Source organism: Myotis myotis, unplaced genomic scaffold, assembly GCF_014108235.1.
Source record: "Myotis myotis isolate mMyoMyo1 unplaced genomic scaffold, mMyoMyo1.p scaffold_m19_p_17, whole genome shotgun sequence".
NCBI lineage: Eukaryota > Metazoa > Chordata > Mammalia > Chiroptera > Vespertilionidae > Myotis > Myotis myotis.
The window spans coordinates 37133100-37155053 of NW_023416321.1; the positions used below are offsets into that span (position 1 = coordinate 37133100).

General features: G+C 42.6%; 1 protein-coding gene and 1 non-coding gene across 2 annotated transcripts in view; both read right to left on the minus strand.

The window, feature by feature from the left end:
* Nucleotides 1–3799: 3799 nt before the first annotated feature.
* The window catches only part of LOC118672404 (NACHT, LRR and PYD domains-containing protein 1-like), a 41247-nt gene continuing 23092 nt past the window's right edge, over nucleotides 3800–21954 (minus strand). Inside the window, exons 9-15 of the mRNA XM_036342058.1 lie at nucleotides 21797–21953; nucleotides 16975–17198; nucleotides 10136–10395; nucleotides 9520–9645; nucleotides 6718–6859; nucleotides 4795–4839; nucleotides 3800–4416 (exon numbers count right to left, since the gene is read on the minus strand). Of these exons, the coding sequence (XP_036197951.1) occupies nucleotides 4130–4416; nucleotides 4795–4839; nucleotides 6718–6859; nucleotides 9520–9645; nucleotides 10136–10395; nucleotides 16975–17198; nucleotides 21797–21953 (1241 nt within the window). The 3' untranslated portion in view covers nucleotides 3800–4129. The remainder of the gene's footprint in view (nucleotides 4417–4794; nucleotides 4840–6717; nucleotides 6860–9519; nucleotides 9646–10135; nucleotides 10396–16974; nucleotides 17199–21796; nucleotide 21954) is intronic.
* On the minus strand, nucleotides 14980–15086 carry LOC118672503. The gene has a single exon (XR_004973073.1). It is a non-coding gene; the product is annotated as a U6 spliceosomal RNA (small nuclear RNA).

Below are 21954 nucleotides of genomic sequence, written 5' to 3' on the forward strand. Positions count from 1 at the left end.
TTGTCTCTCTCATGTCACTATTCAATCCAGTTAAGCAGAGCAGGGTTGAATCATATATGAGCGTTTATTCCAATATTGCCGTCAGTATGGGAGAGCAGCAGGTCATCCATAAAAATCTGTTCTGCAGCCCCCCTCACACCCCCATAAACTGACTGCTTATATAGGTAGAAGTTTAAAGGAAAGTAGGCAAAAGGGCAAATGGGCAGTTTACAGATATGCAAAGAAGGGCTGGGGATCTTCAAAGGGCTTGGTGATATGCAAGGGCTGGGGTTACATGGGGAAATAAGGAGAGGGCAGGCCAGGCTGGCAGTTAATAGGTAAGCAAAAGGTCTGGGATCTTCAAAGGGCTTAGTTATATCCAAAGCTTGGGGTCTTCAAAGGGCTGGCGATTCTGGATTCTGCTACAAAGTTGTTAATCTTTCCAGGATAATCAGCAGCTCCAAATGGGGAGGGTGGGTTACACTTCAAGGTAAACTCCCAGGTCCTGAGTGCAGCTGCCAGGCAGGTTAGAATGTGCCTTATTTAATTTGAATAAAAGAATCACAGTTAACAGAGCATGATTAATATTTCTTACAATACTAGCTGGTTCCCCAACATTCTATTTCTGCCCCCTTTCAATAGTAGTACCTGTCATCATAGTGTTTGTAATGATTAATTCTATGTCAACTTGACTGGGCCACAGTGCCCTGATATTGGGCCTCACATTATTCTGGATGTTTCTATGAGGGGTTTTTAGGTGAGATGAACAGGAATTAGTAACACTGGAATTAGTAACATTGGAATTAGTAGAGCAGATTGCCCTCCACAGTGTGGTCAGCCCGGTGTAATCAACTGAAGGCCTGAATAGAGCAAAAGTGATGTCCCCTGAGCTAGAGAGAACTCTGCCAGCAAACCGCTGCATCAGCTCTTCCCTGGGTCTCCAGTCTGCCAGCCCACCCTGCAGATTTTGGACCTGCCAGCCTTCATAATTGTGTGAGCCAATTCCTTAGACCAAATCTCTCTCTATATATACACACATCCTATTGGTTCTGTTTCTCTGGAGAATTCTGTCTAATACTGACTTGTCATTAGGGTTAAATAATTTATACATGCAATACTCAAAGATTCGGACAGGGGTGGGTGGCCGCACTAGCAGACTATAACTTCAGTGTTTGCACCTGTCTGGGTTCAGCTTCATGGATGCCTATGTTCTCTTGCTCTTTGAACATACCCGGGGCTACTGAAAATACCCCCATTCCCTCAGCAATCATTGAGGGCAATTTGGGGCCCCCAAAGGTCAGCCACTGTTTCTGTCATCTGAAAGGGACCAGGATGGGGCTGAAATTAGTCTGTCTGGCATGGCTTGGAATGCGTGGGTTCCTGACTTTGTGCAGGAAAGAATTGAAGACATGGGTGTAGGTGATTTTGAGAGTATGTTTATTAAAGTGTGGGATGGCGAAACAAAGGAAGGGCTTAGGATAGGAGAAGCAAGATCACAGTACCAGAAGTGAGTCTAAGCCAGTGGTTCTCAACCTTCTGGCCCTTTAAATATAGTTCCTCATGTTGTGACCCAACCATAAAATTATTTTTGTTGCTACTTCATAACTGTAATGTTACTACTGTTATGAATCCTAATGTAAATATCTGATATGCAGGATAGTCTTAGGCGACCCCTGTGAAAGGGTCGTTCTACCGCCAAAGGGGTCGCGACCCACAGGTTGAGAACCGCTGGTCTATGTAGACCATAGTAGCAGAAAGGAAGTCCTAGTAACAGAATTAAGCCTAGGTAGGTCTGCTTTGTGTTCACTGAAAAGTTATTAAGAGGAGGGATCCCACAGCTTAGGAGAAAGAAAGTAAACTTATGTGCATGAGGACAGGGATGGGGCACATGCATGCACTGGGCCCTGTGGGAAGCTATTTCTGTCTTTTGCAGGGAATTTTAAGGAAGGCCTCACTCAGAATATTCATCAGCTTTCCAGGTGTGTCCTTTAATATGCTGATGCATCAATCTCTGCTCAAATTCACCTCTGTCTTGGATTTGTTAGGCTCTAATTGTTTTTTCTTTCTTTCTTTTGATTCCCCTGACTTTATTCATTTGGGTTTGGCTGGCACTAATGGCACTAACTGGGTCTCTGTTATCTATCTCTCTGACTGGGGTTATTTAAGCTCCCTGCTCTCTGGCTGGGAAGGGACATGTAAACCATCAGCTGCTAAGGGTCCTTGGTTAGGGAGGAGAGGGACTTGTGATTTATCAGCTGGATGTTAATTGCTCAGCAGTTCCTGTAACTAGTTTGTCTCATTCCACTAGTTTTTTCTCCTTCCACTTGTCCAGGAATTTTCCTAGCTTCTTACTATCCTGCCTGGCATGGCAGGAAGTGGGAGGTTGACCCCTGCAATGACTGTCTACCTTGCTGCCCCACAATCAACAGAGCCTCAGCTGGGAGTTAAAACTTGGAGGACTGTGCCTGGGACAGGCCCTGAGCTGCTGGGCTCCACCTGCGGCTTCCTGTGGAGAGGAGCTGAACTTCCTCTACAAGATTCTAGATTTTACCTTGAGAATGAAGTAAATTAGAACCAATAAATGGGCACTGTCCGTGCAATGTGACACCAGTGCAGGGTGTGTCCTGAGAATATTCTTCCATGCTTCTCAGGTTCTTACAGGAGACCTTTGGCCTTTTGATGAAGAAAGAAGCTCTAAGACATATTGGCATGTTCCTTTATTTCTCTTAAGATAACTGAGGACATCAAATTAAGAATCAAATCATATACCTGCCACCTTCAGCAGAAAAGTGGGGACACAGGATTACACTTAAATCAACAAGTTCATTGTGTAAGCTTTCTTGTTCTTGGAGGTGGAGAGCCAGAGTCTTGGGTTCAGTGTCCTGACGATATCTTGCTTTCTGCACAAGTTTACCTGCCTGGGGTCAGAAAGCAGCCATTGTTACATGAATCTTAGTAAAAAGGTACCCTTCTCAAGTACAGGTGTCTTGCTAGACTCCACTTCCATTAGAGGACAGCTCCAAGAGCTGGGACACAAAGTTCCAAGAGCTGGGATCCAAAGTTCAGTAATAATCTCATTCAGAAGAAGGTCCTGACAGAGTCAGCCAAATGTATTGAACATGTTAGCAATGTGACCTGAGCAAAAAGTAATGAGTCCAGGAGGTGGCTCCTCTGCATATTATTATGAAACAACTGGGACTTATATAGGGGCACAGGCAGTGGTACCAAAGTCGGGTGTAAGGGGATGGAATCACTTTCCACAGCAGGAGTTATCTAAGCTAAGACCGGGATCCATTCCCCCTGTGGCCTTGATCTTCACCTCACCTGTGGCTCTAGGAATCCAGTAGACTTCAGAATCAACAAAAAGCACAATTTGGGCTAATAGACAAACCCGGCTCAACATGGACAAGTGAAAAATCTGTTTTTGCCCCTACTCCTAGCCATTCCAAACCTTCCAGGTGTCCATTTCCACTGTCTGTCTTCAGCCAGAAGTGACCTTTTTGCATCTGGATGGCACAGGGAGGGCTGTGGTGGCCACTGGACAAGGCTCTTTGGTGAGGCTTCTACAAGGTTGGAAGACGTCCTGCCAGCTTCAGAGGCACATTCCTCCAGAGGCTGTCATTCTACCTAGATAGCTGGCCTGTGAGAGCCAAGGGAGGCAGCCTGGAAGTCCATGTGGCAGCACTGAGCATGGACATGTAATGCCCAGCAAAGGCATCATCAAAGCACCATAACTTTAGGGCTAGAAGGCAATGTGTTTGCGTATTTATTTATTTATTTATTTATCTTCACTTAGGACATGCTTAGAGAGAGGGGCAGAGGGAGGGAGGGGGGAAGAGAGAGAGAGAGAGAAACATTGATGTGAGAGAGAAATATCAGCAACATTATAGGTTGCCTTCAATACATGCCATGCCCGGGAATCGAACCCGCAACCCAGGTATGTGCCCTGACCAGAATTCGAACCAACAACCCTGCAGTGAACAGGACAACACTCAGCCAACTGAGCCACTCAGGCTGAGCAATGGCAATGTGTTTAGACATGAAGAAACTTAGACCTAATGCCTGGACAGTCAGAGCCAGGACTCAGAAGCAGGTATTCAGACTTCAGCTGCCGAGCTTGTCAATAGCTCCCCTGGTCTCCTCCACTGCATCACTTCTCCTCGAGTTCCTCAATTAGGTGAGGATGGATCTCCTTCAGGGCTCGGTAGAGTTGATCTTTGCAGGCCCAGTCCCAGGACTTGATGATGCTGAACAGCTTCCTCATCCTGTCTGGATTGGTGGGCTCAGCCCGCACCCTCTCATACTGCTCGTCTCTCAGCACCTGTCCATGCAGCTTGTCTAGGATTGCATCCACCGATGTCACACGAGCCACCAGCTGGGCCCGATGTTGGTCCACAAAGTGCAGCAAGTCTGGAGCATTGGGGGGTGAAGGTGAGGCTGACAACGAATAAAGAAGGGTTCTCAACACAGTTTCTGCATCTGATCCCCACCTGTAGTTCTTCACTCACCTGATCTGCATCCTTGGCTCTCCCCCCTCCCCCCCATGAAAACATTCAACCACAGAGAGGCACCTCTGCCTACCCTCAAATACCTGATGGAGGCATATTAGGTTGCCCATGGAAGGTGCCAGGGCCTCCATGGGCAGAAATAAGGGTGATGGGAAAGGACTCTGCCCTGGGGCACACACCACTCTCCAAGTACCAATCCCTTGTGAGATGTGAAGAGTTCCCTTCTTTCTCTCCTCCCTCCCTCCAGGACCAGGTAGCACACTCCAGAACTGCCATGCCTCCTGTGGTCTCCAACACTGTCACTGACCTGTTGGGGCTTGAGGGACCAGAGTAGCTGCAGGTCTGAGGTCTCCTGGAGGAAAAAATATATGAATAAGCATCAGTATCAGTGGTAGTTATTAACACAAATGATAAGCCTTAAAAATCCTACCCATGTCTCACTTCTGAGATTCTTTGATTCCTAGAAGTGGCTACAGACTAATCCTGATAGGAGTTGGAGTAAGCATTGCAAGGGCCTTATAAATTATGTAGGGTAATCCCTTCCATATGTGTATGGAGAAACTGAGGCCCAGAAGCCATCATCATAGACAGAGAGACAGAGTGAGAGGAAAAGTTCTTCCTCAACAATGCAGACATGGTTTAATTTAGTCTTGACCTGAATGGAACCCTGGTGGAGAAATAACCGAGACCCTTACAAGGTAGCTTCAACTATGATATCTCCTTATTTTAAGCAGAAGGTTCCCTCTTTGTCCTTGGCCTCTAGACTCACACTGTTCTGAATTTTGATATCAGAATAAAGATCAAGAAAATCTTTGCACTAGGGTAATGGATGCATTTCAATGGAAATAAGAAACAACAACAAAGGAAGGGGGTTAAAAAATTACTTGCATTAGGAAAGAAAGGGGGAGTACACAGAGCCCCTGTGGACAGGGTCTAAGGTTTTGAGAGGACACAAGTTCAGTGTGACCTGACCGTATGGGAGGGAAGCCAACCACAGGGGAGCTCGGGTTGTGGTGCTGGGAGCAGCAGGTTCACTTGGATGGAGGGAGGAGGGTGTTCCATGTCCTCCATGCTGACTGGGTAATCTTAGAGTCCATCCTGACTTGTCCTCATATGGGCACATCTACTGAGGAAGGCGACTGACAAGGCAAAGACATAAAATCCAAAATATAAAAGGAATGTTAGAAGAAAATAGAGATGTTTAACTTGCACAGGAGGAGATCTAACATAGGCCGTGATCTGTCTTCAGGTACCTAAAGAGGTTTCTCATAGGAATGCAGCTAGATTCTTCTCTCAGTTCCAAGAAGCAGAATTAAGATTGAGAGGAGGAAGAGGAACACTTAATAGGAGAAAAATTAACAATATCAGTACTATTTATAAGGGCCAAAGCATGAGATATGTACATACATCGTGTATTTAATCTTTCCAACAATCCTACAATTTAGACAATATAACCCTCCTTTTATAAATGAGACTCAGATGAGTTAAGTAATTTTCCCAAGATCACCCAGCAAGTAAGTGTCAGAGTGAGATTCAAATGAGGTCTGATGCTGGGGCTGATTAGTCCACACCTGTGATTACACCCAAGCCATGACTAAGTCACAACCATTCTCTTTCTCTGCACTGGGAAGACTGTTTGTAGCAACTCAGAAGGCAGATTTACCATATTTCAACAGCGAACATGGGCTGGTTTTTCCTAGAAGGACTTTTTAGGGGGATTTTCTTCTTGGAAGTGTTGGTGCTGGTTTAAAAGACTATAAAATTGCAATCATTCCTGAAACTTCATTATTTGATTCCCCTTTGTCTACTTTGAAATATCTGAGTGATCCAGGTTAAATGCATGTGCTATTGCCATAACTGGCTTAATTCATACAACCATATAACCGTCTAGTTATTATTTTCTCATCTCATGTCCAATCTATTATGAGAAACTTTGCCAAATGCCTTGTGAGTTTCAAAATCTGTTAAATCAAGGTCAGTGTAGAGACACCATGGTGCATGGGAGAGGGAATGGAGCTTAAAGTCAGATTAACTTGAGTTCAAATTCTAGTCATGCCAACTGTTATATAACTAGAAAAAGTCACTTCCCGGGGCTATTTCTTCTCATCAGAAAATTGTAATCACACACACACACACACACACACACACACACACACACACACACACATAGAATATTTTATAGACTATCTGTTTCCCACTACTGAGTTCCCTGAACTTGTCTTTACTTTACCTGATTTCACCAAGGCCTCCCATACCACAGTCGCATCATTTTTGCTTTTAATCTGTAGCCGGATCCCCGACCCCAGATGACCAACGTAAAACTCAGAGAAGAGCTGGGGTATCCCAGGGCTTCGATAGCAGAGCTCCAGTTCCTGTAGAAACAGTGGTGATGTGAGAAGCCTCAATTCATCCTGCAAGTGAGGTGTCTCCCCACCTGACACCTTCTTGGCGCTGCTCAGCCCCATGGGGACCCTTGAATGATCTCTACTGAAATTAATGCCACTTCAGGCACTGCTCATTTCCTCATTTTTCACAAATCCTGACTCAGAAGGAAGAGGACATGGCTGGGTCAGGACTCATCTCTAATGTAGTGCTCACACATCTTGAACCAGATCCTTCTTCCTCCACCTTGAATCAGATCCTTCTTCCTCCTCCTCTATTTTGAACCCAAATTCACATTTCTCCAGCCCAAAGCCTGTCTTCTCAATGTGTCCTAAGTTTGAAACACTTTCAATCAACACAAAATTCATGTGCTTGGCACACTTTCAATCAAAAGAAAATTTATATTCATCCCCTTTGCTAAATCACATTCAAGATGACTCTTGATTCCCAACTGTCTTTCATAAATGTTCTCTTCCCATTTTCCCCACACTCAGTAGATAGCACTACCACCCACTGAGCACTCATGTTTCAGATTCAGGCATCATCCTTAACTCCTACCTTTCACTTTCATAAGCCAAGTCCTATTGGCTGTATCTGCAAATATACACTCAGTCCATCAACTTATCTTCATCTCAGCTGCTTCTTCCCTAATCAAGGCATCTGCGGCTCCTGCCTGTACCATAGCAACAGTCTTTTGTTTTCACTCTTGTCTTCTTATCACCCATTCTTACCCAGCAGCCAGCGGCATCTATGTGAAACTAAAGTAGGTCTTGTATTACCAAGCAACAACCTCTGAGATCTTGTTATTGCACTTAGAACAAAATCCAAAACTCCACATCAAGGCAACAGAGTTGATGGGCCCTAGGAAACCTCTGTCTCTTGTGTGACCCCACCTAACTTCTCTCTTTGCTATACTCAGTAAGCTGTGCCACACTGTCCTATTTGTCATGTGGAGGAATCAGGGTGCCTGCTCCTCTATCCTCTGGACCTGAAGTGCTCTGTTACAAATATTCACCTCCTAGGGCCCTTCTTGTCACTCAGGTCTCAGCTTATATGTCACTACTCAAAGGCTTCTCCCCTGACCACCCAGTATAAAGCAGCCCAAGTCACTCTCTTAATTGCCATAGTTGTATTTTTCTCACAGCACTTCATGGTTCTTGGTCCGTTTCTTTAATGATATAGGTCTCATCCACCAGAATGTCATCTTCCCAAGGGCAGGGCCTTTCTGTCTTGTTCACTGGACTATCACAGATGAAGACAGCACATGGTTGCACTGGGTAAATGTGTGGTGAATGACTGAGTCATGTCTCTCATCCCTTGTTAAGATCTGACACAGCAGGATTCATTGTTGGATTCATGTTTCTCAACTCAATATATATATAACATTTCCTCATTACTCCTGGAAATGTATTCCATCTGTCATTGTCACTTCAACTGGTCCAAGGACTCATCTCAGAACAGAAGAAAAAGAATTGAGTCTAATTCAACAACAGACTATCATTCAGGTGAAACTCTGATCCTCAGCAGCAAGATCTTGGCCATGGTGAACATTTGGATATCATGGATGAATGCCCACTGGCCTGACGCCATTCCCTTTGGTGAAAAGGGGAGACTGAGAAAGGATAGAAGACAGCTCCTGATGTCCAGACCTGATGTGATGCTCACCACTAGACCTCATTGTTATTACAAACTAATATGATGCTGCCATCTCTGCTGTGTTGTCCTCCTGTTGGACATATACAATCTCACAATCGCCAAACATCATTCCATCCCACTGCAGATTTGACTATTTCAGCTATTATATCTTCACACTTCATTGCCTGCCCATCCTAGAGAGAAAATGTGTAGAGGTTCCCAATTATAGAATTGCCCTATCTTCTCAGAATACCAGATCTAGACCAAATCTCCATTTCCTTTGATCTTTCCCCAAATTACCTAAATCCTGAAATAGGTTCTTTCTGAATCTCTTAATCTGAGGGGCCCCATGGTTCTCACTAGTGTGTGTTTTCTCACTGCAATGAATAATAACCCCAGTGTTCAGCTATGGATGTATTCCTGGTGGTTTTGCTTGGAGAGCATCAACACCCTACAACCTAATACTTCTCAGTTCCCCTAAGTCAGCGGTTCTCAACTTGTGGGTTGTGACTCCTTTGGGGGGTTGAACCACCCTTTCACAGGGGTCGCCTAAGACCATCGGAAAGCACATATATAATTACATATGGTTTTTGTGATTAATCACTATGCTTTAATTATATTCTATTTGTAACAATGAAAATACATCCTGCATATCAGATATTTACATTATGATTCATAACAGTAGCAAAATTATAGTTATGAAGTAGCAACAAAAATAATTTTATGGCTGGGGGTCACCACAACATGAGGAACTGTATTAAAGCGTCACAGCATTAGGAAGGTTGAGAACCACTGCCCTAAGTCAAACCCCATTCCTATTCCTATCCTGAATGTAACCTTTCATCCTAGTGATTTTTTTCCAATTTTTGAAGGATTCCTGCTCACCCCAAATCCCACTCACTATCTGCCAAACCCCAGTTGGGCCTGTCCCTTGGAAAGCTCTGAGACCTGACCCACAGGTATTCCCAAGCATGACCTCTGGCCTTACGGAGGGGGGAATATCTGGACTGCTCACCTCAGGGATTATTTCCATTTTCTGCGAACCAGACACAATATATCGGGAACCTATGCGGAGCGGAGTCAGCGGGGGTGGCTTGTGTATTCGCACAAACTGGAACTTCTTTTTTTCATTATCTACGGCCTAAGGAGCATAAAGAACACTGATCAAGGGAGGAGGGCAACTTTGTCTTCCTCAGAGATTCCACTCTGTGGACTCTGATCTGAACAAAGTGAAGTGGGGCTTTCACGTGTTGATGTTGGTGGGGGGGGCTATACCACCATGAACTCTCCCTCCCCTGTCCCCCATGACTGCTACAGAAACCCACCCACTTGTCCAGAGCTATGTTCAGGGTGGGAATTTGGGCATTGATAGAGAAGAAATGAGAATGGAGAAGTGGGTACACCTCTGTGGATGGAGCCCTCCCATCCTTCTGACTCCTGGAAAAAGATTGCGAAAGGGTGTCCAGCAATGAGTAATGGACCAGTGAGCCCAGTTGGGGGAGGTCTTAGGAACCTACAAGACTAGTCTATATCTTATCCTTATGCCCACTTGACCCATCCAGGGGGCTTTCTGGATGCATGTTATTTATTTGTCAGCCGACTCTGGCCTGACTCTCTGGCTATTGGCGTACCTTCTCAATGGTGCAGTCGCTGGGGAGTAGGTAGAGGTGGAAGTTGACTTCCTCAGGATGGAGGCGATGGTAGAGCAGCACATTGGAGATGACAGGAATGTTCAGGAAAGAGTGGATCTTTCTCAGTAGAACTCCCATGGGGGAGAAGCTGGGGTTCTCGAGGACGGTATAACGTGGCTCCACCCTGGTTGGCTTCTCCAGAAGTATCCCATCCTCTTTAAAGTGGGCTACGTGGAACCATGAGATGTCCACATGTTCCTCTGTGAAAAAATGGATTTGAGAGATGAGTACTTAGTGCCCTCCCTGAGTCAGGCTTGACTGGGACAGTGTGGTCCTTGTGCAGAGGTTCAGTGGCCTTTTGGGGGGACCCAGCAGGGAAGGCAGTGTGCCTGTGTCTGGGGCTTTTTGGGGTTGTGGTCAATAGGTTCTCTCCAGTTGGAGCACCACTGGAATCTTCTTAAGCTAAACCTATACACACCCCCAGGCCCTTGAGCTGGGAAAGATAATGACCCCATGGTTAGCTGTGTTACTGTGCATTCCATATCTTTGAGAGTCACTGAGTAATGCTGGCAGGTGTCTCTCCGGGAAGATAGAAACAAGGAGAAAGAGAGTTGGAAATGGAGTGACCAAGGTAGTGTACATTTGTCGTGTTTGATCACCCACCATTTTCAGACTCTTCTTTTTGTGAAGAACCTCCTCCTCCATCATTGTGTGGGTCTTGGCTAAATACAAGCTGGGCCTCCCACTTGGGAAGCTTGTGACACAGGTTGTGACCAAGACTTGACCAAGTGGATGCTTCTAATCAGGGCCTTGATCTAGAGGTGATGAAGCACAGATGAAAAGACAGAGATTCTTTTGGCAGCAGCAGTGGGGTCAAGAGACCAGCAGCCACTATGGCAGGAGGGCTCTTCAGTGGCTGTGTCTGCCCTAGAGGTCTCTCTCTTTTTTTCTTGTTTAGACCTTAGCTGTCTTCTTGTTTTCTCAACAGTCTTTGGTCACTGCCTATTTTTGTCTTTTCTCTGTAAGACTTGTTGCCTAATTGTTTCTTAAGTCTATGAGCTACTCAATAATCTTTTTATACATTCCTTTTATGTCCAAATCAGCCTTAGTCTGCATGGTCACCAATCAGCACATGCAGATTGATTTAATACTAGAAGGAGCCTTGGAGACTGCTACTTAACTTTACTAACTTATTAAATGCTTAAAAACATTTTTTTAAAATATATTTTTTTGTTACTCCTCATCCAAGGATATTTTTTCCATTAATTTTTAGAGAGAGAGTGCAAGGTAAGGTGAGAGACAGAGAAAGAGAAATGTCAATGTGGGAGAAACACATCAATTGGTTGCCTCTCACACTTGCCATGACTGGGGCTGGGAATTGCAACTGAGATAAATGCCCTTGACCAGAATCAAACCTGAGACCCTTCAGTCTGAGGGCTGATTCTCTAACCACTGAGCCTAATGGGTTAGGGCTATTAATGACTTTTTTTGCATGAAAAATAGTATCATGGTGGTGTATACCACCTGACAAAATACAGAGATATTTACATCTGATATCACTAAACAGTACAACTATTATTTCCTTCTTTCCCTTTTCCATTAGTCTTTCTCTGTAGCAGCATCTTTTCGTGTTTCCATTTTGGTCATGTAGCTTTGTCTCCTGCCTTTCCCACACTGGTTTAAATTGGGCCTTTCTAGTGACTGCAGTGCATGATCCCTGCTGCGGATGCAGCATCCCTCGTTCACCGCTTTCTTCTGGTTTCAGCGTTGGGGTTGCTTCCACCTCTTTGCCATGATAAATAGTCCCGCAATGCACATGTTTCTGCAGAGAACTTTTTATTTCCCTTGAGCTGCTACCTCGGATTGATAAGTCCCAAGGATTGAGAACAGGGTGTGAAAGGATGTGAGCAATTCTCTGACTTGCCAGGTTTTGCCAAATTGCTTCTCCATGAAGTGGTGCACTTTGCATTGCTTTGGTGACACTAAGTGGATGTTACCTCGTCCTCCACAAACTGAAATATTCTCATGTGTTAGTTGGGTGAACTGAAGCCACTGGAGGGAAGTGCTTTTCAGAAGGTCACAAGCCACCTACAGCCTTTGGGTGAGATCCCTGCTCTCAGAGCACAGTTTGCGGCACTACAGACACTCTGTGCCTGAATTCTGTTTCATTTTAAAAATGATGATGATGATGATGATGATGATGATGATTATGTGTGTGTGTGTGTGTCTGAATTTTGGAAGGTGCTGTGTGTGCATCCAACTTTCCTTCTTGCTAGGATTACCCGTTGTCCTGGCTATCTCACACCTCCCCACCACTGATTTACTTCTGAATCTTCCCTAGTTATCCTTCCCTACTGACCCTGTCTACGAAGCCAGGTGCCCTTGGACCCTGGAGTCTCTCCCATTGGGACTGCCTCCTGTGCCCGTGCTCTCCTCCTAATGGGCAGCTTGAATTGTTTACTAAATCTTGTGGTCTCAACAAATGAGCCTTCTCTGGGTCTGTTTTACTTTTCTCATTCTATTTTTTTGTTTCTACTAATTTGTAAATTCTTCTTATATACATATATATTTTTTGACTGAGGACCTAATATTTTAGTGTGTGTACTTAAAATCTAAAGTAAACCAAGGCCTGTACCTGGAGGTGATACTGAATGGATTTAACTACTGGAAGTGTGCTATAATCCTATATAATAAAAGGCTAATATGCAAATTGTCCCCTTGAGAGTTTAACTGGGAGACCAGGAGTTCGATCACTCGCTATGATGTGTATTGACCACAAGGGGGTGGCGTGGAATATGGTGGGTGACCAACAGTGGTGGTGGGGCGCTGAGAGATCAAGGGAAAGAGGTGGGGAGGTGGGGAGGTGGGGATGCAGGGAACCAAATTGACACTGATCACTGGCCAGGCCTAGGGACCTACCCATGCAAAATTTTCATGCACCGGGCCTCTAGTTTAATATGTCAATCTATACAGATATGCATTGCTGAACTATGGGAATGTGGTCTGAGAAATGCATCTTTCAGCAATTTGATCATTGTGCGAACATCACAGAGTCCATGTACACAAACCTAGATGGTGTAGCCTACTACACACCTAGGCTATATGGACTACCACCATTGTATATGTTTTCTGTCATTGACCAAACCATTGATATGTGATATATGACTGTAAATGAAACATTACAATTATATCTCTCTTTATTATCTAAATGAACTATACATATCATAAAAGTACTTATAACTGATATAAGCTGTATCATGAATTATTTATTAAATCATATATATATATATATATATATATATATATATATATATATATATATAAAAGCCTAAATGACCGAACGACTGAATGAGTGATCAACTGGTCACTATGATGCGCACTGACCATCGTGGGGCAGACGCTCAATGCAGGAGCTGCCCCCTCGTGGTCAGTGTGCTCCCTCAGCCAACCTCCTGTAGCCCCTCCCCCTGGCTGGCCCGATCAGTCCTGGGCCCCAATTAGGGCGGGAGACAACCCCGATTGTCCCTGATTGCTGGCCATCCTGAGGGACCCCACCTGTGCATGAAATCATGCACTGGGCCTCTAGTTCTATCATAATTAAAGTTCCTGTCTGGATCATGATTTGACATTGGGAACTGAATCAGGTTCTTCCAACTTTCACATTAAATTGATAGACATTAGTTCTGTGGCAGCCAACGTTGTCTGGGGTGCATCTGATGCCACTCATGGCCTGGACTGGAAAGCCTGTGTTGCCTCAGCCTGCACATGTGCAGGCCCATTATTTGACTCTGTGGCCAACACTGGCTGATGTTGTCAGGTCACTTATGGTCTCAAAAAGTGGAGAATTTCTCTTTCTTGATCAGGATGGAAATGTTTTAGCATTTTAACCCAGAAGGCAGTTCTAATGCAGGCTTAATCCTCTTTGTGAATTATACACTAAGACCTTTGTATTTTTTAGCACTCTACTTGCTGTTTCTGTTGAAATTTTAGTTTTCTCTCTCTCTTTAAAATCCCCACACATTAGACATTATTACTTTTGCTTTATCGAGTCATTGGTTTGTTAGATTTACCCAGTTGTGTGTCAGTATCTTTGCTGATTATTTCATCTTGTACTGCACACCTTATGTATGGGATCATTTCTCTGTTGCCTGAGTTACATCCTTTTGAATTTTCTTCAGTAAGTATTTGTGGAAGATATCTTGGTTTTAGTTTGTTTTAAAATGTCTGTTTCACCTATTTCTTAAAGAATAATTTTTCTGTGACTATAATTCTTGATTAACAGTCACTTGCTTAATCCTTTGAGGTACTCATTCCATTGTCTTCTGCCTTCCATTGTAGCTGTTCAAAATCAGTTGTCATCCTAATTGCAGTACCTTGCTCCATAATCTTTCTGGCTGCTGTTAAAACCTGCCCTTAGATGTCTGTATTCTGTAGATTCACTTCAATGGGTCTAGTGCTGATTTCTCTCTGTTCCACTCTCCTGCTTTGAATTTTTGGAATTTCTCCTTAGAAATCACATTTTTCAGTAATTATAGAAATTTCTTGGAAATTCTCTGAATATTCTTTGAATATTTCTTTTTCCATTCTCTCTATAATATCCTTCTAGAATTCTGATTATATGTATATTAGGCCTCTTGATATCTTCCATGTCACTTAATCTTTTCTTATTTATGCTTTATCATATTTTCTGTCAATTTAGCTTATTTTCAAACTTGATTTATCATTTTTAGTGGTTTATTGTTTCTTGCTCATATTTTAAGGACTATTTCATGAAGCATAAGAAACATACTTACTTTGCATTCTCCTTTTCATAACTTAAATGTTTGAGGTCTTTTTTTTTTTTTTAAAATATGGATTGCTTTACAAATTGTTGTGTTCCCCTTGTGCAGGGGCCATGCTAATCTTCTCTGTATCGTTCCAATTTTTGTATATGTGCTGCTGGAGCAAGCACTGTTTGAGGTTTTTATGGGACTGATATCTGGTTGAGGTTTCTGTTGGTTTTCAGTGCTTTTGAGGTTTTGACTGTGAACTTTACAATTTTTGGAACTTTTCTGTGGGAAGTCTTTGGATGTGGGAGTGGTTTGGATAACCATGTAACTCTGTGACTTTGTCTCTTACTGAAATGCTCCTCTTTTGTGGCTTGAGCTCTCATATCGAGTCTGGTGACACTGTTTCTCCTCCTTGCCTATAGCAGTAGCAATGACTTCCCATTTGTTGTTAATTTTTAGGTGCCTCAACCTTTCTTGTTGTTCACTTAAACTTACTTTGCAAATGGTCTTGTCTTTGAAAAGTCTCATTAAAAATCTCAAATGAATAGATCATATATTTTCTGCTGGGACCCTAAATTATACAATCTATGTGAAGAGAACTTAATAAATGATAGCTATTATTGTTATTGAGGAGACCCCTTCCTTCCTTCCTTCCTTCCTTCCTTCCTTCCTTCCTTTCTTCCTTCCTTCCCTTCCTCCCTCCCTCCTTCCTACTTACCTTTCCTTCCTTCCTTCCTTCCTTCCTTCCTTCCTTCCTTCCTTCCTTCCTTCCTTCCTCTTTCTTTTTTTTTTTTTTTAAAGGGCAGAATGATGATTTTTATTTTTTAAAATATATTTTATTGATTTTTTACAGGAGGGAAGGGAGAAGGGAGAGAGATTAGAAAACAGCGATGAAGAGAACATCTAAAACACCAAAAAAAAACAAACAAAACACAAAAACAAAAAAAAAAACATAAAAAAAAAAAAAAAAAAAAAAAAAAAAAAAGGAACGATGTAACAGAACTCTAACGCTGACTCCTGCAGATTCCCTACTGGGGATGTGCCCACAACCAAGGTACATGCCCTTGACCGGAATCAAACCTGGGACCCCTGAGTCCGCAGGCTGATGCTCTATCCACTGAGCCAAGCCAGTTAGGGGTTCTTTCTTTCTTCTTCTTTCTTTTTCTTTCTTTCTTTTTCTTCTTTCTTTTCTTTCTTTCTTTCTTTTCTTTCTCTTTCTTTTCTTTTCTTTCTTTCTTTCTTTCTTTCTTTACTTTCTTTCTTTCTTTCTTTCTTTCTTTTTTCTTTCTTCTTTTCTTTCTCCTTCCCCATTCCTTCCTTCCTTCCTTCCTTCCTTTCCTTCCTTCCTTCCTTCCTCCTTCCTTCCTTTCCTTTCTCTCTCTCTCTTTCTTTCTTTCTTTCTTTCTTTCTTTCTTTCTTTCTTTCTTTCTTTCTTTCTTTCTTTCTTTCTTTCTTTCTTTCTTTCTTTCTTTCTTTCCTTTCTTCCTTTTCTTTTTTTTCTTTCCTTTCCTTCCTTCCTTTTCTGGTTAATCCTCACCTGAGGTTATTTTTTCATTGATTTTCAGAGAGCAGAAGAGAGGGAGAGAGACAGAGAGAGAGAGAGAGAGAGAGAGAGAGAGAGAGAGAGAGAAAGAAAGGGAGAGAGAGGACAGCATTGATGTCTCACATCGATTGGTTGTCTCCCGCACGTGACCCAACCAGGGCCACGGAGTGAGGCTGAAACCAAGGCATGTTCTGTTGACCTGAATAAAACCCAGGACCCTTCAACCCACAGACTGATGCTTTATCCACTGAGTCAATCTGGTGAGGGTGAGAAAACCACTATCCATTGAGGAAAACTTTCCAGTAATTCAGGCAAAAATAATTATGATGCTTGGGGACACAATGTTTCAAAACAGATATGCCCAGAGCACTGTGGAATGAGAAAGAAAGCTGCTGCCACTTCTATAACTTTCTCTCAGTCTGCCTAAGGAAGCCACAAACTCCCCTCAGGATATTGAAAGCCATTGGAAGCCATTTCGGGCCCATTCTCACCATTATCACCTTTCCTCACACCTCCCTCTCACTCACCTTGGAGGGCTATAAAGTGAGGGAGGTACACAGCCTTCACAGCTCCTGCTTCAGCCTTGATGTCAAAAAGAGGCCCCGCAACCATCCAGCTGTGCCTTGGGACAATCTGGTCCAGGAACTGGTCCCAAGCACAGAATTCAATCTCAATGGTCACAGGCCCTCTGACCACAAAGTGGAGACCCACGTTGGGCCAGTGGTAGGAACCAGCCATAGGGAAGTGAACTCTGGGGATAACAGAGAGAGGTAGACATTGAATTAATTACTCCACACAAGCTCACGGACTATCTACTGGGTTCATGACCCCATGTAGTGCACTGGGTATCTAGTAGAGTGGCTGCAAGCTCAGAAGTGACAGCCAGAGGGATTTGGGGTTGAGTCTTGGCTCCTCTGCTGTCTTCTGTGGATCCTTCAGCAAGTCATTGAACCTCCCTAATCTCAGATTTATTATTTTTAAATAAAAGTAACAATAGCACCATCTCATAGAATTGTGAGTAATAAGTGACCTAATGTATGCTGATGGCTTAATATCTTTCTGGGGGTGGTGAGCTGGTTCTATAATGGCGATGATAAATATAATAATAATAATATTAATAATAATGAAATGGGAAAATTTTCTTTTTTTGAAGGGCATATTTATTTATTTATTTATTTTGTAAATTCTTTATTAGTTAAGGTATTACAAATGTGTCCTTATCCCCCCATTAATCCCCTCCCCCCACTCATGCTCTCATCCCCCTGTTGTCCATGTCCATTGGTTTGGCTTATATGCATGCATACAAGTCTTTTGGTTGATCTCTTCCCCTTACCCCCTCCCTCCCCTACTTTCCCTCTGGGGAGTGATAGTCTGATCGCTGTTTCTCTATCTTTGGATCTGTCCCTATTTATCAGTCTATCAGGGGTGGGCAAACTTTTTGACTCGAGGGCCACAATGGGTTCTTAACATGGACTCAGAAGAAGGAGCTGCGGCCGTGTTTCCCGACATTGCCATGTTAACACTGCTGCTGGTGAAGGAGCGGAGGGGAGAGCAAGAGAACCCTCCACTCTTTCAGCTCAGCGGGCCGGATAGAACAGCCGAACGGGCCGGATCCGGCCCACGGCTGGTCTATGTTGTTCTCTATAATCCACAAATGAGTGAGATCATGTGGTATTTATCTTTCTCTGACTGGCTTATTTCATTTAGCATAATGCTCACCAGTTCCATCCATGCTGTTGCAAAAGGCAAGAGTTCCTTCTTTTTTTACCACAGCATAGTATTCTATTGTGTAGATGTACCACAGTTTTCTAATCCACTCATCTGCTGATGGGCACTTAGGCTGTTTCCAAATCTTAGCTATGGTGAATTGTGCTGCTATGAACATAGGGGTGCATATATCCTTTCTGATTGGTGTTTCTGGCTTCTTGGGATATATTTCTAGAAGTGGGATCACTGGGTCGAAAGGGAGTTCCATTTTTAGTTTTTTGAGGAAACTCCATACTGTCTTCCATAGTGGCTGCACCAGTCTGCATTCCCACCAGCAGTGCAGAAGGGTTCCTTTTTCTCCACATCCTTTCCAACACTTGTTGTTTGTTGATTTGTTGATGATAGCCATTCAGGCGGCTGAGAGATGATACCGCATTGTCAATTTGATTTGCATCTCTCATATAATTAGTGACTTTGACCATGTTTTCATATGTCTTTTGGCCTTCTGTATGTCCTCTTTCGAAAAGTGTCTATCTAGGTCCCTTGCCCATTTTTTGATTGGGTTGTTTACTTCCTATTGTTAAGTTGCATGAGTTCCCTGTAAATGTTGGAGATTAAACCCTTATCGGTGATAACATTAGCAAATATGTTCTCCCATGTAGTGGGTCTTCTTGTTGTTTTGTTGATGGTTTCCTTTGATGTGCAAAAGCTTTTTATTTTGATGTAGTCCCATTTGTTTATTTTCTCTTTAGTTTCCATTGCCCTAGGAGCATTATCAGAGAACAAATTCCTTCCACTATATTTGCAATTTCGCTGCCTGTGGATTCCTCTAGTATTTTTATGGTTTCCCATCTTACATTTAAGTCTTTTTATCCATTTTGAGTTTATTTTTGTGTATGGTGTGAGTTGGTGGTCTAGTTTCATCTTTTTGCATGTATCTGTCCAATTTTCCCAACACCATTTATTGAAGAGACTGTCTTGACTCCATTATATGCTCTTGCCTCCTTTGTCAAATATTGATTGGGCATAGTAGTTTGGGTCAATTTCTGGGTTCTCTATTCTATTCCATTGATCTATATGTCTGTTCTTGTGCCAGTACCAAGCTGTTTTAAGAACAGTGCCTTTGTAATACAGTTTGATATCTGGTATTGAGATCCCACCAACTTTGTTCTTTTTTTTTTCTTTTTTTTTTTTTTAAATATATTTTATTGATTTTTTACAGAGAGGAAGGGAGAGAGATAGAGAGTTAGAAACATCGATGAGAGAGAAACATCGATCAGCTGCCTCCCGCACATCCCCCACTGGGAATATGCCTGCAACCCAGGTACATGCCCTTGACCGGAATCGAACCTGGGACCTTTCAGTCCGCAGGCCGACGCTCTATCCACTGAGCCAAACCGGTTTCGGCGACTTTGTTCTTTTTTCTCAGGATTGCTGCAGCTATTCGAGGTCTTCTTTTATTCCAGATGAATTTTTGGAACGTTCATTCTAGATCTGTGAAATATGCCGTTGGTAATTTAATGGGGATTGCATTGAATCTATAGATTGCTTTGGGTAGTATGGACATTTTGATGATGTTGATTCTACCAATCCATGAACACGGTATGTTCTTCCATCTGTTTATGTCTTCCTCTATCTCTTTTTTCAGTGTCCTGTAGTTTTTCGCGTATAAGTCTTTTACCTCCTTAGTTAAGTTTATTCCTAGGTATCTTAATGTTTTTGGTGTGATGGTAAATGGGATTGCTTTTTTAGTCTCACTTTCTGTAAGTTCACTATTGCTGTAAAGAAATGCTATGATTTCTTGGCATTAATTTCGTATCCTGCTGCATTGCTGAATTCATTTATTAAGAGTAATAATTTTTTGATGGAGTCTTTAGGGTTTTCTATGTACAGTATCATGTCATCTGCAAATAAGGACAGTTTTACTTCTTCTTTTCCAGTTTGGATGCCTTTTATTTCTTCTTCTTGTCTGATCGCAATGGCTAGTACTTCCAGTACTATGTTGAACAGGAGTGGTGAGAGGGGGCATCCCTGTCTTGTTCCTGTTTTTAGGGGGAATGGTTTTAACTTTTTCCCATTGATTATGATGTTGGCTGTGGGTTTGTCATATATGGCTTTTATTATGTTGAGGTATGATCCTTATATTCCTACCTTGCTGAGAGTTTTATTTTTTTATTTTTTTAAAATTAAATCTTTATTGTTCAGATTATTACATTGGTTCCTCTTTTTTCCCCACCATAACTCCCCTCCACCCAGTCCCCCCACCACCCTCTGCCCTCACTCCCAACCCACTGTCCTCATCCCTAGCAAAGAGAATTAGGGCATAAGGAAGAAAGAAGAGAAAAAGATAAAAGAGAAGAGGGAAAAAAAGGAGTGCAAAAATGGAATTGGGAAAAGGGAGGGAAAAAAAGTAAGAGAGAAAAGAGAGAGAATGAAATAGAAGAGCGGAAGAGACTATTTATATGGGGAGAAAACTCCAATAGAACTGCCACTAATCCCAACCAATTCCAGCTACAGATCCCTGGAGATGAATGCAAACTAAAAACAACCACTAATATCAAGCAAGGCGAGGGAAAACAGAAGCAGAAAAATAACTGGAGATGAGAAATATATATATATATATATATATATATATATATATATATATATATATATATATATTTTTTTTTCAGTTGATCAGCATAGTTGGGTTCTCCAGCCAGGTTCTGTAAAAGGGCATATTTTTTTTTATAATTAATAGTAATCTACATGGTGATATTATTTATAACCACTTGGAGCTGAAAACAACACTTGCAGAGATATTACAGAGACTTTCCCAAGGTCCCCATTTGTAAAGAGTGAGTTCCTGGGATGTCACCTTCTGTGTGTGTAAGTTTGGAGTAATATTCCATTCCATTGAGATCATATCCGTGACAGTGAGTGGGAATGTGTTATGTAAGAGATCAGAACTAAGATTATAGACATTTATTACTTATGACTGGGAATCCTTGGAAGGCCGGCTGCCATATTCATCTCATGGCCCTTGTTACAGGTATGGTACTTTTCACATAGCAGATGCTAATAAAACAGAAATGGGTAGATGGAATGAGATTTATGAGATGTAACAAACCAAATGCAACCAGTGGACTTTGTTTGGATACTGATTAGAACAAACCACCTACAAGGACACATTTTGGACAATTGAGCATATTTGAATAAGACTAGGTATTAGATGATATGAACATGACATTGTTAATGTTGTCAGATATAATGACGTTGTGGTTATAGGAGAAAACGTATTTATATTCTTCAAAATGCATCACAAAATATTTATGGGTTAAATTACCTGACATCATGGATTTAAAATACTATAACAACAGAAGAGGGGGAAAGTGAATAATTAGTACAAATTTGGTAAAATGATTGTTGAAGCTGAATAATGGGTAAGTGGAAGTTCCTTACACTCTTTTTTCAACTTTCCGTAATAAAACCTCTGTCCATAATAGAAGCACCAACCCAGTATCTCAGCCATGTCTCTGCCTAGTTACTTGGTAATGGGAGGGGACGCAATGCCATGAGTGGGGTGTTGAGTGTCTGTTGGAACCCAGTTTGGGGATGGCAGGGGTTGGGGGCCGGCCTGGCACAGTGAGCCCCCTCACTTACCGGTACAAACCTCTGTCTTTGTCCACCACCTCTGGAGTCACAGGCCCTGTGGGGCCCCAGAAATCATCATCTGTCCCTATAGACTCCTCTGGCATGTCTCCCAGATATTCAGGAGAAGACCAATCGTCAGCCCATGTTTCTTGATCATAGCTCTCCTC